The 15,647-nt window shown below is 34.7% G+C and overlaps 1 protein-coding gene across 1 annotated transcript; it reads right to left on the reverse strand.

Moving 5' to 3' along the window:
* Positions 1–1,982: 1,982 nt before the first annotated feature.
* On the reverse strand, positions 1,983–5,429 carry LOC106753342 (receptor-like protein kinase). Its single transcript, XM_014635144.1, has 2 exons — positions 2,483–5,429; positions 1,983–2,338 (listed from the first exon to the last, which is right to left on the reverse strand). Exons 1-2 carry the CDS (start codon positions 5,427–5,429, stop codon positions 1,983–1,985), a joined length of 3,303 nt encoding a protein of 1,100 aa, XP_014490630.1.
* Between the last annotated feature and the right edge of the window lie 10,218 nt (positions 5,430–15,647).

Consider the following 15,647-nt stretch of genomic DNA (forward strand, 5'->3'; position numbering starts at 1 on the left):
AAATTATAGGGCTCATTAACTCAAGCACTTCAGTCACACAAACAAGCAAACAACACCTAACCAATAATGGAAGCTCTTTTTGTTTATATTATACTCATTTAATATCTATTTGAGATATTTTATTTCGTCTATTTTCATTTTTAACTTACCTAATTATATTTTATTTTATTTTTCACAACCATTAGGCATATTGACGAAACCTTTACCTCATATTTCAGAAGCGCAGGCATTAAATATTTCGACCCTATCAACCCACAACAACTTCAGGTCTTCAACTAATGGACTGAGATAAACATCTATGTCATTTACAAGCTACCATGAACCATATATCATCATAGAAAACATTATGTACCTTCTCTTCATGCACATAATCAAGAAAATAAGTTCTAAATTATCAATATAACGGGCTAACAATTGCGGTTGGTACTTAAACCACTAAATGGGTTCGTTCCATCGGTAGCTAAACCAATTTGAAGATTTCTACATTTTTGACCAAATTGTGAGAACTCAAGATCAATATTTTTCATTACATTGAATCAGCTGGATAACGAAACAGTTCATGTGTTATTCTCTCATTTAGAGAAATCTTTTAACTTTATCTTTTATTTTTAATTAATTTATTATTATTTCTTATTTGTATTTTATGTTTAGCCTATATTTATTTTATTATAAATATAGTATCCTTATAAGAAGATTAACTTCATACATAATTTTTTATTGTTATTCATATTTAATAAAAATCACGAATTGTTCGATTCGTTTCTAACAATGTCCCAAACTCAAAGAGCTAGAAAATAACGTGGAGTTTTCAGAAGAAAAAAGGAATCTTTGACCAGCAAAATGCTGACCTACGGAGATATCATCACTAGAGTCGTCAAAATGGGTCACAACCCACGAGTCAACTCGGCTCACCACGGGTTCGGGCTGGGTTGGGTTTGAAAAATTAAATTTTTTTTGTGGGTCAGACTTCAACCCGGCTCATTTAAACCGGCTCATGCGGGTTAAACCCGTGGTGGGCCGGGTTGGCCCGCCAATCCACCTATCTAATTTTATTTTTTTAATTTATTATTTTATTTATGAAACCCTAAAAAATAAAATACTCTCTTCACTCACTCTATACCAAAAAAAGTAACCTCTACTCTCACAAATCACTCTCACGGAACTTACTCTCATTTGCGATGCTGTCACTCCCACTTCTTCACTGAAATTCTTCAAGGAGCAGGTTTTTTGTGTTTGTTTTTGGATGACATTTGGATTATATTGTACTTTTTATTATTATTTTGAATTGTCTTCAGTTTAACATCATTTTTTGGGAATGAAATTTGTTTAAATTTGAATATAGAAAATTTGTAATTTTTTTTATTTTAAAAAAATTGTAATTAAATGAGCTAATGAGTCAACCCGTTTACCCACCAACCCGTGGTAGGTCGAGCCAGGTTCAGGTTTTTCTGGCTCGCTAATAAATGAGTCGAATTAGATTGACTCACTAAGTGACCAACCCGTGGTGAGCCAGACCGAGTCGAACTGGATTACCTGTTTTGACAGCTCTAATCATCACAATTTGAGAGGTTAAATAGGTTTTACGTCTTTAGTTCCAACAATAATAGATTGTAATAAATTATAGGAAAAATAAAAGCAAATTAGACTCACATCCTATATGTGTTTCTAGTTAATAGTGTATTAACATTTAATTTAATAGCATCTTGAGAAAAAGAATGTAAGAAGAGAAAAAATGTCAGACAAAAAATAAGCTTCATAACCTAATTATTACTTCTTTAGATGAAACTAAAATCTATATTGAACAAACCAAATTATTTCTATAAGTTTTTAGTTAAAAGCTAAATGTTTTTGTATAGAATTTTAATCCTCTAAGGATATTCATTCATACAATTTTATCGATACATTAAAAATCATTATTTATATACTCATGCATGAAAAGTAATCTTCCTTTCTTTTACAGAGTGAATGTCCTAGGTCAACATTTAGCTACTCTTCTTCATGTCAATATCTTTGCATCTAACTATCAGCTCCTTGACCACTTCTCTCATCGTTGGTCTCTTTCCTGGATGCTCATCAGTACATCTCAAAGCCATCAAGAGCACTTGTTCAACTTGTTCCCTCAAATTTGAATCCAAAAGTTCCTCTTCAAGCCCTGAGTCAACAATTCCATCAATGCCTTTTGTTTTTTCCCAGATACATCTAACCCACCCCACAAGATCTGTTCCTTCCACAAATGAAAGATCATCTACCACCTTCTTTCTGCATATCAGCTCTAGCAAAACCACTCCATAACTATACACATCACTCTTCCTACTCATCACTGTTGAATAAGCATTCTCTGATGCATACCAAGATAAACATGTGTTATTCCATTAAAGAATTCATATTTAGTTTAAATATGTTTTTAGACCCGAAAAATTGAAATTCTTTTTTATATGAAACTTTGAAAGTTATGATGATGAACAAAGACTAGAAGAATTACCTGGTGCAATGTACCCTACTGTACCAGGAACAGACACAGATTGCAATGAATAAGAGGAATGGTCTAGAAGCCTTGCAATGCCAAAATCAGCAATACGAGGTTCCATATCAGAATTCAAAAGTATATTCTTTGGTTTGATGTCTCTGTGCACTATGAAAGGGTCACAATCATGATGGAGGTATTCAAGTCCATGTGCAATTCCAACTGCAATTGTATAGCGAACATTCCACTCTAAAGGTGGTTGTGGAAACTTCTCATGCAGAAGATCATGAAGACTTCCATTTTCCATGTACTTGTACATGATTAGACCAAAGTCCTTTTTTAACCAGAAGTTTTTTATTCTCACTAGATTTCTATGCCTTATCTTCCCAGTGGTTTCAATCTCTGCGGTCATGCTAGTGATCAGTTTCTTGTTATCTGCAAAGGGAAATTTCTTTATGACAAAAACATTGTCCAGACTGAATTCAACTTTGTAAATAACTCCATGAGCTCCTCTCCCAATAATATGCCTATCATTTAGGTTCTCTGTGACCTTCATCACCTTCTTGAGCAAAGTTGATGATCGCTGTTCGGGAAAAATCTTCACATCTTGCTTGTAGTATATCAGGTAAACAAGACCAAGTAACAGAATTGATATCAGTAGTGCAGATCCAACTGCTATCAACATAACTTTAATTTTACTCGGCCCTTTTGGATGTGTAGTGTTGTTCTCATCACACGGCTTCAAGCTGTTACTTTTGGAACAATTTGATGGTAAACATCTAACACATAAGCCAGGAACTCCCAAGAATGATGAGGGAGAAGAATGGAGCAAGTTCACCAGTGTGTCTGGAAGAGGACCAGAAAAAGAATTGTATGAAATATTGAGTTCAATCAATGAAGAGAGATCTTTAAGAACTTCAATTTTTCCAGTCAGATTGTTGAGAGAAATATCCAGGCTTTGCAGCAATGTCAGTTTTCCAATCTCAGGAGGAATTTCACCTGTCAGCCCATTAGCACTTAGATTCAACTCATAAAAAAGATTTTTCAACCCACCAATTGATCTAGGAATTTGGCCTCCAAAAACATTTCCCCCAAGATGTAGATCATAAAGGCCTTCAAATTCTGATAAGAAAGTTGGGATACCCCCAGTGAAATGATTGTCCCTTAAATTCAATGTTGCCAACCCTGTCCAAGTTCTCAAACTAGATGGGAATGAACCATTTAGAGAATTGAATCCAGCATCAAAGTACTGCATTTTCTTACAGTTTGACAGCTCATGTGGTAAAGGACCTCCTAATTTGTTTTGAGAAAGGTTCAACCTTTGAAGGTTCACAAGGTTTCCTAGCCCAAAGGGTATGATCCCAGAAAGATTGTTGTGAGAAAAAATAACAGTAGTAAGATTTATGCAGTTTCCCAAACTTGATGGAATTGTTCCATTGATATTGTTCCCACTCAAGTCCATGTAGGTGAGACTGCAATTGCTTGTAAAAACAGGTAAAGGTCCAGTTAAGTTGTTTCCATCAAGCCTTAACCTAGTAAGTGTTGTGCATCTTCCCATTTCAGGAGGAATACCACCTTGCAATTGATTTGAAGCAAGGACTAGCCTAAGTAATTGTTGTCCAAAGCAGAGATTAGCTGGGATGTTTCCAGTGAAAAGATTATATGAGAGATCAATCTCCACTAAACTGCTATTGATTCCTAAGTTTAGAGGAATGACTCCAGAGAACCGATTGTGGTATAAGCCAAGTTTTCTCAGTTGTTTGAGTTCTGCTAATTCTAAAGGAACCTCACCAGAAAGGTTATTGTAATACACATGCAGTTGCTGAAGGCTGGAAATTTTCCAAATGCTCACTGGAATTCCACCTGTCAAATTGTTGAAATGAAGTCTAAGATCTTGCAACTGACTTAGCTTTCCTAATTCACTTGGAATCTCTCCCTCAAGTTCATTGTTATTCAACATCAACTGTTGTAATGACCTACAATTACCAATTTCTGAAGGTATTTTACCAGACAAATGATTGGTTTCAAGGCGAAGAACAGAAAGTTGTGTTAATTGGCCTAAAGATGATGGAATGCTGCCTCCTAAACTTGTATTGAAAGCATAAATTGCTGTCAATCCACTGCAATTCCCCAAGGTTGAAGGTATGCCTCCACTAAATTTGTTCACTGACAGGTCCAAATATTGTAAAGTTTTACATGTGATAGATCCCAATAAGGGAATGGTACCCTCCAGTCTATTATTACTGAAACTCAACTTAACAACACTGTGAAGATTGTTAACACTATCAGGTAGAACTCCATGAAACTGGTTATAGTCCAAATACAGCTCCACTAATTTACTGCAGTTTCCAATGGACGGTGGAATCATTCCTGACAACTGATTACGATCCAGATACAGTGTCACAATTTCTGTACCGTTCCCAACATTCATTGGAATGGAACCAGACAAAGAGTTTTGGTTCAGGAGAAGATCTTCCAAGTGTTGAAGTTGAAACAAGAATTCAGGAATTTGACCAGTAATCCCATTGTACATACTACTGAAAGAGACTAAATTCTGCAAGTTTCTCAAACTATCAGGTATGTTTCCTGTGATACTGTTATAAGAAAGGTCAAGGTTCTGAAGCAGACTACAATTTCCTAACTCAGGAGGTATGCTCCCTGAGAAGTTGTTTGAGGACAAATCAAGTGTTTGCAAGTGACTCAAGTGTCCTATTTCAGGTCCCAAAAGACCTGAAATTGAGTTTCCAGAGAGGTTAAGATAGATTGTACTATGGTTATTGTCACACTGGACTCCTAACCAAGAGCATGGAGTGGAATCAGAAGCATTCCAACTCAAGTTTATGGAAGTAGGAACAAATGTCCAATGCTTCTGGAGTGACAGAAGAGCCACCCCATCAGTGTTCAATGCAATAACAGCATATAACATGACAGAAAAGCAAATCATGACCAAGTTGAACTTCACCATGATGTGTAGTTAGCACACACACACAAGCAAGCTAAAAAGAAATTAATAATTAAAAAGTGTTGGAAATCGCTTTGTCTATTGGACGTGGAATCTTCAACTCACCCCTCACACCGATACATATACATATGTAGAATACTTCTTAAAGAAAAACAGTGTCAAAAAGAGAAAAAGTACCTATTTTTAAGCTTTATAATTAAAGTTTGAAGGAGGTTTATGAAGGAATTGATGACTAGAATCTGAATGAAGGAGGATTGAGAGAGAAGAGAAATGAGAATGGTAGAATCTGATGACTGTAATAATGTTGGGTGTCAAGGAACAATGCTGAGAATGCTACAATCTGATGACTATAATAATGTTGGGTGTCAAGGAACAATGCTGTTAAACTCCCTATATATATCAGTTTGTCTATCCATAACTGTCAACTTAATTAAAAAAGATTTAAATCTTTATATCTATTTAACCATTAAAAATTTATAAACTTGTGTTATATTGCATATTTAGTTTTATAAATTAAGATAGTCTAATTTTTTTTTAACTATTAGAGTAATTTTATCTGTACCAATTTCGATTAAATTATTAGATTTTGAACTAATCCTAAAACCAATTCAATTGCTGGTCAGATTTAAAAGTCACTCTCAAATTTTCTTGGAAAGCTTCAGGAAAGTATAGAATGATATTGTATGAAGTCCAAGTCTACCTAAAAATAGTTTGTTATAGTATATATATAAATCGTTAATAACGAAAATCCAAAAATACATCTATATCAATGATCTCATTTAGAATAAGACAAAAGTAAGATTAGGTAACAAAGAAAAGTTGTTATAGAAACCTAATATTAGTTAATCTAAGTAGTTAAACCTGAATCAAACTAACGATAAAATCATGAAGACAAGTCTAACTCTTTAAACATTAACTTGTACATCTGCAATGTGAACACGCTGAAATAAGTTAATAATGATATAGGTCGAGAGCTATTCAATATTAGAAAATTTCAAGAATAATTCATTTTTGCTGATGCTGGAAAATAAAAAATAATGCAGAGTTTAGTTATAAATTATGCAAGTATGATTTAAATATAAACAAGAAACTCGCTCACATTTTTCAGTCTTTATATATTCAACCTTTTATTTTGTTGACTTTGCAATTCAACTCGTCAATACTAATTATTTTTTTTTTCAAATGAATAACAAAGGGCATTTAGAACTGAATAAACGTAGAAGGTTGTTTTCCTTTCACATTTAGTCTTTGTTCTTGTCTTCTTAACATATTCCTCTAAGAATATGTCTTTAGTATATTTGTCCAATTCTAGTGTGCGATTCTTTTTATGTGCATCTTTTCGTCATTGATAGATAAAATCTAAATAAAGTGTTTCAACATATTTAATGTTTATATTTTACTGTTAGGTTCACAATAATAAAAAAAATAGAAAATGCATAAAAAAATTAAAATAAAACATTTATTATTTATAGGAAGGTTCTATACATAGATATTCTTACAATATATTCAGTCATGAATACATGCATAAAGTTCTCTGTATAGAATTTAAGAAACAAAACAATAAAAAAAAACGTCAAGACAATTAGGTTTAATGTTCAATACGAGTGTTAGACAATAACCGCGCACCAGATGATCTATCCAGATCCTAAAAATTTTAATAATTTTAAATAAAAGATGCAATTATTTATTAATTATTATTTAAATGGTTTATTTTATTTTAAAATATTCTTTTAAAAAAATAAGATTTAATGAATAATTAATCCATTAGAAAAGTATTATTAGATATTAATTGATATTTTTTAATATTGTTATATTGTTACAAATTAAAAGGTATTATGATATATTTTTATATATTGTTATATATTATTGTTAGATAATGATAAGTGATAATAAAATATTGCATTTTTCTTAGAGATATTAGGCTTATAAATAGAGGGGACAACAATGTTTATGGGAGAATTTTAATAGAAACGCCAGCAAGTCAAGAAAAAAAGAAGAAAATTTTAAAAGTTGAGTTTTGAAAGGAAAAACAGGAAAAAGTGAAGAGTAAGAGGTAGGGGAGTTTACGTTCTTGTTTTCTTTCTTGTCTTCTTGTTTGTATGTGATGTATTAAGTATTATTTTATATGAGACCAAATTGTTGAGTAGATGTTATTCAGTATGATTGTGATGACATATAAATGAAAGTTGTGATGGTGACCTAGTGAAAGATAGCAATGGGGAGTGGTCTTCACCCGTAAGACTCCTAGGAAGCAATAGGAAGGGTAACTCTGCATAATTGTATCGAAGGTGAACTTCGTCAAGGTTGGGAGAAGAGTAATAAGAAGTAACACTTGTGATCTTCGCCCATAAGACTCTTGGGGAGCAAGGGAAATGAACTGATTATTGGTAAGCTACATACGAGAGTTAGAAACTTGTATCCTAATGCTAAGTTCACTGGTGACTGTATTATTTGCGGTGATGACATGTTTTTTGTGGTTGTCTAAAACAATCAATGTAATTGTATGGTGTTGTTAGACACGTGACTAACTAAGATTTATGTGGGTTATTATATTATGAATGATGTGTATGCTAGTTATGATGTTCTAGTGTCTTTATGTTAGCTCACTCTTCTATTGGTGGTTGTGGTTTCCATTCGTGACAATCGTGTTTTGCATAATGATAGTACAAGTATTAAGGAAGATTCACGATGCTAAGGAGAGGGTTCAATATTGAGGATGTTTGTAATAATATTTTAGTTTTATGTTCCTTTTCAATAAAGTTGTTTTCGTAAAAAAGAATTAAAATTATTGAGATTTTCTATAAAAAAGAAATGAAATTTTATTTTAGTTAGTAAAAAATTAGGATGTTACAAATACTAATAGACGTTTCTACTAGACAATCTCTTATAGTCTTCATGAAATTATCATAATTTAGAGTCAATTATCACAGTTCTCCACCTTAAACTCCAAATTATGAAAGAGCTTCAGCATCACATTCCTTTATCTTCAAACAAAAACTTAATCTCCTTTGGACACTGCTTGAATCTCAATCATGACAAAGACTTTGAAAACACATTAGTGCAATTGAATCTTTATCTTGGCAAGATCATTGTGTGAAAATAAGGAATAACACATAAAATATGGATGAGTTGTGTTTTAAATTTTTTAAGAGCTTAGTTGATAGTTTTACTTCGCAAATGATCAATTATATGAAAATTTTGTATTATGCAATGCAACATATGGAACTTTCAAACTTGACTTATTTACTTATTTAAAGCATATTGAATATATATTTTCACAATAGCTCTCCCTCCAAAATTAATGCAAATTATAATAAAGAGTATTGCAAAGATATAAGGAAAGAAAGAAATACAAAGGGTATCTTTCAAGTTCGAGCTAGTTCATGCAATGTAGATGAAATTCAAGTACAAAAAAGATGGAATAAGAAGGACTTTGGGAAGAAATGAGTGGGAGAAATGTGTTTCTTGAGATAAGTTCAACCAACTCTCAAGGAAAGTGTTTAGAAGAAATTTGAGAGGCTATACTAGGGAACTCAAGAATAAGTTTAGGATGAAACATTGGCATCAAATATTCATCCCAAGTTGAAAAAAATATAAAGAGGGGAAATTTCTTTTTGTAGAAGTAATGCTTGGTCAAGGGAAAGAAAAATGAGGCAAATTCAAAGTTGAATTCCCTAGTAAAGTGGTGTGAAGTGAATCAAGTGACACTTGTCCACTCATATTTCACACACTTATACACTTTTGCAAAATGTGGAAATTATGTGCCTCTCTCCCATGTTTGACTAACCTAGGGTTTCTCCTAGGCTTGGTGGAGCCCATTTGAAATCCTAGATAGGTATCCTTACCCTAATATACTATTTGCTCAAATATAAACCCAAATACCCTAGTTTACTTGGCCCAAATACAAATTCAAACATAATAGATTACTTGGCCCATTTACAAGCCTATTTATTCCTATTTTGTATAAATGATTACACACTAGGATTGACCCATGTTGAGAGTAGCTTGGGCTTATTGAGATCAATGAAAATCTAATGTATTATTCGAGTAATTCCCTAGTTGTTAGTCCTTTGGTCTGGGGTTTTCCATCATGCCCTTCCTATTTATAATGACTTGTCTTAAAATCTATAAGGTCTATTATTGATGCTCGAATACAATCAATTTACCAACAAGTATACTAGGTAAATGTAGTACAATAAGTATCATATCTGTAGAGATTTCAAAGAATAAATAATGTTTAGAACATGTTTAATTTTGAATAAAACAGTGTTTGGTTGGTGTAAAATGAAGTGAAGCAAATTTAAAATGAAAAAGTTAATTTCAATATAATAAAGACGTGTTGAGATCAAATTTCACCAGTTATCCCTCTCTGTACTAATCCAGTTTTAATATATCAAAATTAAATTATTGATGTCCTTAGAGTGCTCTTAAATGTAACTTTAGATCCATTCCTAACATTTAGAGCCTAAGTTCATCAAACTCTAGTATGATAACTTAATGATTCTTTGAATGAACCACTTGTTTTATGTCTAGACCTCCATATAACCAGCTAGAGCCTTAGATATATTTCTAGCATCTAAAAGTAGGAGGAAAATTAGTTGGACCATAATTGAAACCAATTCTCACTTAATCTCAAGCTAGTGAAATAAGATGAGTGATCAATTCATCAACAACGATCACAAATTAATTCACAAACTTGTAGATAAAGGCATATTTAAATTAATAAAGCAATACCAATACAAGATAGCTCAACACAAGAGAGTTTAACTCCTCATGATGGTTGTGAATAATACAAAACTTGGAGTAGTCATAGCTCTCTTATGCTCTCTAATGATATATAATAAGCACTGAGATGGAACTTTCTAAAGCTCCTCAACTAGCCTAAAAAGCGTGTAAAAGGCTCTTTCAAAAAGCTCTCTGAAATAGAGGTGTAACCCTATTTTTATAAATTGTCTAGGATGATGCTCAGCTACACACTTGTGACTTACTAGTAGAGGTTTTTGTTCCATGTCAGTTTCTTTTGTGGCTCAGCATTAACTTCGATATTATGCTCCTAAGATAACTTATTTGAGAAGGAGTATTCATGGTTCAAATATAAGTTTGATGATTGAAGTTTCCTCTTCGCGAGGGTTTGCTTTTTGTGGCTCAATACTATTTTTGCCACTCGCATCAGTGTAACCCAATTTTGCAGCTTTCTTTCAATTCTTCTAATTATTTCTCAATTCTCTCTTGTGGTGCTTTAATTTGCAAAACAAGCTAAATTAGGGTGAATTAACATACACGTATGAAAATCAACACTAGATAAGTTCAAAGAAATCATCTAAATTATGCATTTATCATTAACCTCGTCATCTATTTTACTTATGAAAGTTAAAAGACCACAAAAATTAAAGGTCGGATTCAATCCATTATTGACTTTCACATTTGTCTTCTTTTGTGTATAACTAAACCTGAAGTGACTTTTCTTATAACAGTCGTAACACTTAACTTCTGCTAAATCTTCTCATAAGTATTGTTTTGACATCTTCCCATTAAACTTGTTTTCTTTCTTTCCCTTCAACTTTGACACATTCAAACACGACACATTATCCTTTACCTTAGATTTTTTATACTTCTAAAATTCATTAGTCCTTATCGAGGTTTGAACCTCCTCCAATGTAATGGTCTCTTTCTTTCAAGATAGCAAAGCGTCTTTAAAATGTCCATACGTCAAATAAGGCGTATAGAAATTGGGTTGGACATTTTCTATTGTTGTATTTTTTTTTTTCTGATAATGTAATCTCTTCCATATCTTGTAAATAATCAAATATCTTCAAGATATATTTTATGGTGGTGGAATTCTAAAAGATTTAAAAAGATCTTGTTAAATTTAAAAAGATTTGACAAATATTATCTTTTAATACTTTTCAATATAATTAAATATAATAATTATTTAAAAAATCAAATAAAATATCTAAAAATATAATTTCTCTAAATTATCTTTTATCATAAATATTTTTTAATTATCAAAGTTCTTTTTTAAGAAAAAGATAGAAAAAATCACAAGGTTCAACTTTTGTGACTCTTTCCTTTTCTTGTCTTAACGAAACATTTTTCACTTTTTTCCGCTTTAGTTGCCTTCTTCATACAATACTTGACTTGATTTATTGTAGCTTAGCTAAATCATGAGCTTAAACTTAGCTTCAACCTCATCAAAACACCTTAGAATATTAAAGAATTTGATTTAAAATTTAATTTGAAATATAGAAGACACTGGTGTAAAACTCTTATAACATATTACATGTTTTTATTTAGTCGAGATGCTTCTCACCTACCTTAAGCTTTATTTTTTTCAAGTCAAGCTGGAATAAAAGGTATTTCTTATTTTCTTATCATGTGACAACAATAATAAAACATTATCTTTTCCATTGTGTAGCAACTTTCTACCTCATATATTAATATTAAAGCTCAAATCGATTTCATCAAAGTCTTCCATACTAAAATCATTGTTGGAAACCGACAACAAATAATTATTGGCAAAGCCAAGAAACTGTTATTAAATTTAAATTAGAAATTTATTTATTGTCTGTTAGTATTCCTAGATAGCATTAATGGTTTTAGGTGGCAAAGGAATCATGATTTATCTTTAGTATTTGAAAAGACAAAAACTTTTCATTTATCTCTAGCATATGAAGAGACAAACCTTTCCCCTAAATAATTATATCAGCTCATTTTGAAAAATGCAGAAAGAAGAAAGTTGTTTATTTTGAAAAAGCTATCAACCTATTTGCCTTCTTGATCGCCAACAAATTGACATCAAAGCGTGAGTGTAAGGTGAGAGTGAGAGAGACCCGCGGTAGAGAGAGAGGAGCGACTAAGAGTTTTCTAAGGTGTGTGAGTTGAGTGTAAACACTTGACATAAATGGCAGGTCTAACCAATGGCATCCCGCTACCCAAGTTGACGAAAGACGTTAACTATGACAATTGGAAGGTGCAAATAACAGCCCTTCTCAGCTCCCAAGATAACTGGGATGTGGTCGAGACTGGGTATGAGGAACCGACAAATACAGATGGATATTCAAATGCTCAGTTGAACGCGTTGAAGGTCATTCGAGCTAAAGACAATGCGATTTTGTATTTGTTATACCGAGCTGTTGACGAATCCGGCTTTGAGAAGATAGCAAATGCAAAATCCTCCAAGGAAGCATGGGATACACTCGACAAGGCAAACAAAGGAGACAAACGAGTGAAGCAGGTCCGACTTCAAACCCTTAGGGGTGAGTTGGAAAACATGAGGATGAACAAGTCTGAAAGCGTATCTGAGTTCATTACACGAGTGGAGACTGTGGTGAACAAATTGAATCAGAATGGTGAGAATCTTTCATCAAACCAAGTTGTTGAAAAGATTTTAAGGTCATTGAGAGATGATTTCGAGAATATCGTATGCGCAATAGAGGAGTTCAAGGATCTATCAACGCTCACCGTTGAAGAGCTTGCTGGGTCCCTAGAAGCACATGAGCAGAGAAGGAAAAGCAAGAGGGGGAGTCTCTTGAACAAGCTCTCTAGGCAAAGGCGACAATAAAAAAGGATAATGTGTTTTATGCTCAAAGTACTAGAGGCCACAGAATAGGCAAAAGCCAAGGTGGTAGAGGAAGAGGAAAACAAAGAAATGAGCAAGTCGGCCAACAAAACTGGCGTGGCCGAGGTCAGGCTCGAGGTGCCGAGGTCAGGCTCGAGGTGTCGAGGTCAGACTCGGGCTAGTCGGACAAACACAAGCAACATTGAATGCTATAACTGTGGGAGGTATGTGCATCTTGCCAAGGATTGTTACTCGGTAAAATGCTATAATTGTGGAAAAATGGGCCATATTTCCAAGGATTGTAGATCTGAGAAGAAAAATGAGGAGCCAACAAACTTCCTTGCTAAGAAAGAAGATGAAGGATTTTTGCTAGTGACAAATATTCCAGAAACCGAGGTCAAACCGAGCTGTTCTAATAATTCGGTTTGGTACTCGGACACCGGCGCAAGTAACCATATGTGTGGCGACGAGAGTTTATTCAAAGTACTTTCAGAGCTGGAATTTCGATCGGTGTCTTTCGGCAATGCTTCGAAAGTAACCGTCAAAGGTCAAGGAACAATATGGTATCAACTGGAAAATGGGCAAATCAGAGAGATCAGAGATGTATACTATGTACCCGATCTAAAAAGAACCATACTGAGCATGGGACAGATAATGGAGAAGGGGTACTCAGTTCTGATGAAGGACCGAGAATTACAACTAAGAGATAAACTCGGGAGGCTCATCGCCCAAGTAGAAATGAAGAAAAATTGCATGTACAAACTTGAGTTGAAAATAGTTCAAGACAAATGCATGCAACTTGATATGGAGGATGAAGCTATGAAGTGGCATTTGCGGTTCGATCATCTTCACTTTGGAGGGTTGACCGAGTTGGTGACAAAAAGAGATGGTGTTCGGACTACCTAAAATGGAATTCGAAAAGAGGTTCTGTGAAGAATGTGTAATCCGAAAGCAAGCGAGGACTTCTTTCCCGCGAAGCTCTGAGTACCGAGCAAAGAAGCAGCTTGGACTGATCCATACCGACTTATGTGGGCCAATAACTCCAGAATCATTTATTGGTAAAAGATACTTCGTCTCTTTCATTGATGATTTCTCAAGGAAGACGTGGGTTTACTTTTTGAAGGAGAAGTCAGAAGTGTTTGAAACTTTCAAGCAGTTCAAAGTAATGGTAGAGAAAGAAACAAACAAATTCATCAAAATAGTCCGATCTGACAGAGGAGGCGAGTTCACTTCTGCCGAGTTCAACAAATACTGCGAGGAACATGGAATTAAGCGTTTCTTAAGGCTCCGTATTCTCCGCAGCAAAACGATGTAGCAGAACGAAAGAACCGAACCATTCTCGACATGGTTCAATCTATGTTGAAAGGGAAGAATATGCCGAAGAAGTTTTGGGTAGAGGCAGTGCGATGCGCAGTCTATGTGCAAAATAGATGTCCACATGCAAAGTTGGGAGAGAAGACGCCTCAGGAGATTTGGAGTGGTGTGAAGCCGAATGTCTCTCATCTGAAGGTGTTCGGTAGCGTGGCCTATGGGCAAGTACCAAGTCAGCACAGGACAAAACTAGAAGATCGGAGCAAGAAGTACATATTTATCGGGTATGATAAAAATTCTAAAGCTTATAAACTGTTTGATCCTGTTAACAATAAAGTAGTAGTGAGCCGAGATGTTCACGTGGAGGAAACAAAGGAATGGTGCTAGAGTAACTCGGTCGGGAAAGAAACTAGCTCGAAGATTCTTGTACCTTTAACAACAACGACGAACGAGTCCTCAGATGAAGAAACCGACTCTTAATCTCGTTAGCTGCTCAGAACCAATGGCCAATTCAACAAATGGATGTGAAGTCTGCCTTTCTAAATGGAGTGCTGAAAGAGGAGGTGTACGTTGAGCAACCACTCGGGTACATGAAGAGAGGGGATGAAAAGAAAGTGTTGAGATTGAAAAAGGCCCTTTATGGACTGAAGCAGGCTCCCCGTGCATGGAATGAGAGAATTGACGGGTATTTCCACTACAGGAAAACTTTAATTTACCGAAGGATGATTACGGACGGCCTGCAGGCCTTCGGTAAATCTTAATTACCGAAGGCTTTTCCGAAGGCCATGTTAGGTGTACATTACCGAGGGGCTTTGGCCGTCTGTATTGGCACAGTGACTGTAGCGAAGGAATATGACCGTCGGTATGTTGCAAAGACTTAATGAAATAAAAGTTTGGGATTTCCCTCTCCCATGATGTTATTTTCGCGAAATTCCTGAGTGTTCTTCCCTAGCGTTTGCTCTGAAATGCAGAACCCCCAAATTTAACCACTGTTGTTCGTTCCACCCTTCTGCATTTTTGTGAAATTGGTGTTTGATAGCTGGGTGTTAGGTTTCTATTGTGGNAGGAGAGTGCCGGTGAGGAGGGTGGTGGTTGAGGCNAAGGATTAGGTTGTTGCGAGGGGGNTATTCGACGGGGTTTCTTGATGAGGTCTCTGTCGCGGTGTGACGAGGGTGGTGTGCCTGCCTGACCAGTGCTTCTGTTATCGCGACNAGGCCAATCTACNGGCTATCTAACGAAGGGGCTTTTGCTGCNCGAGGAGGGCTGATACATGTAGGATTTGTCGCTGCCGTAGAGGTGAGTTCTCTATCTTTTGAATGATGAAGACTTTGCTGATGAAGGGTTGATGAAGA

Source organism: Vigna radiata, chromosome 2, assembly GCF_000741045.1.
Source record: "Vigna radiata var. radiata cultivar VC1973A chromosome 2, Vradiata_ver6, whole genome shotgun sequence".
In the NCBI taxonomy this organism is placed as follows: Eukaryota; Viridiplantae; Streptophyta; class Magnoliopsida; order Fabales; family Fabaceae; genus Vigna; species Vigna radiata.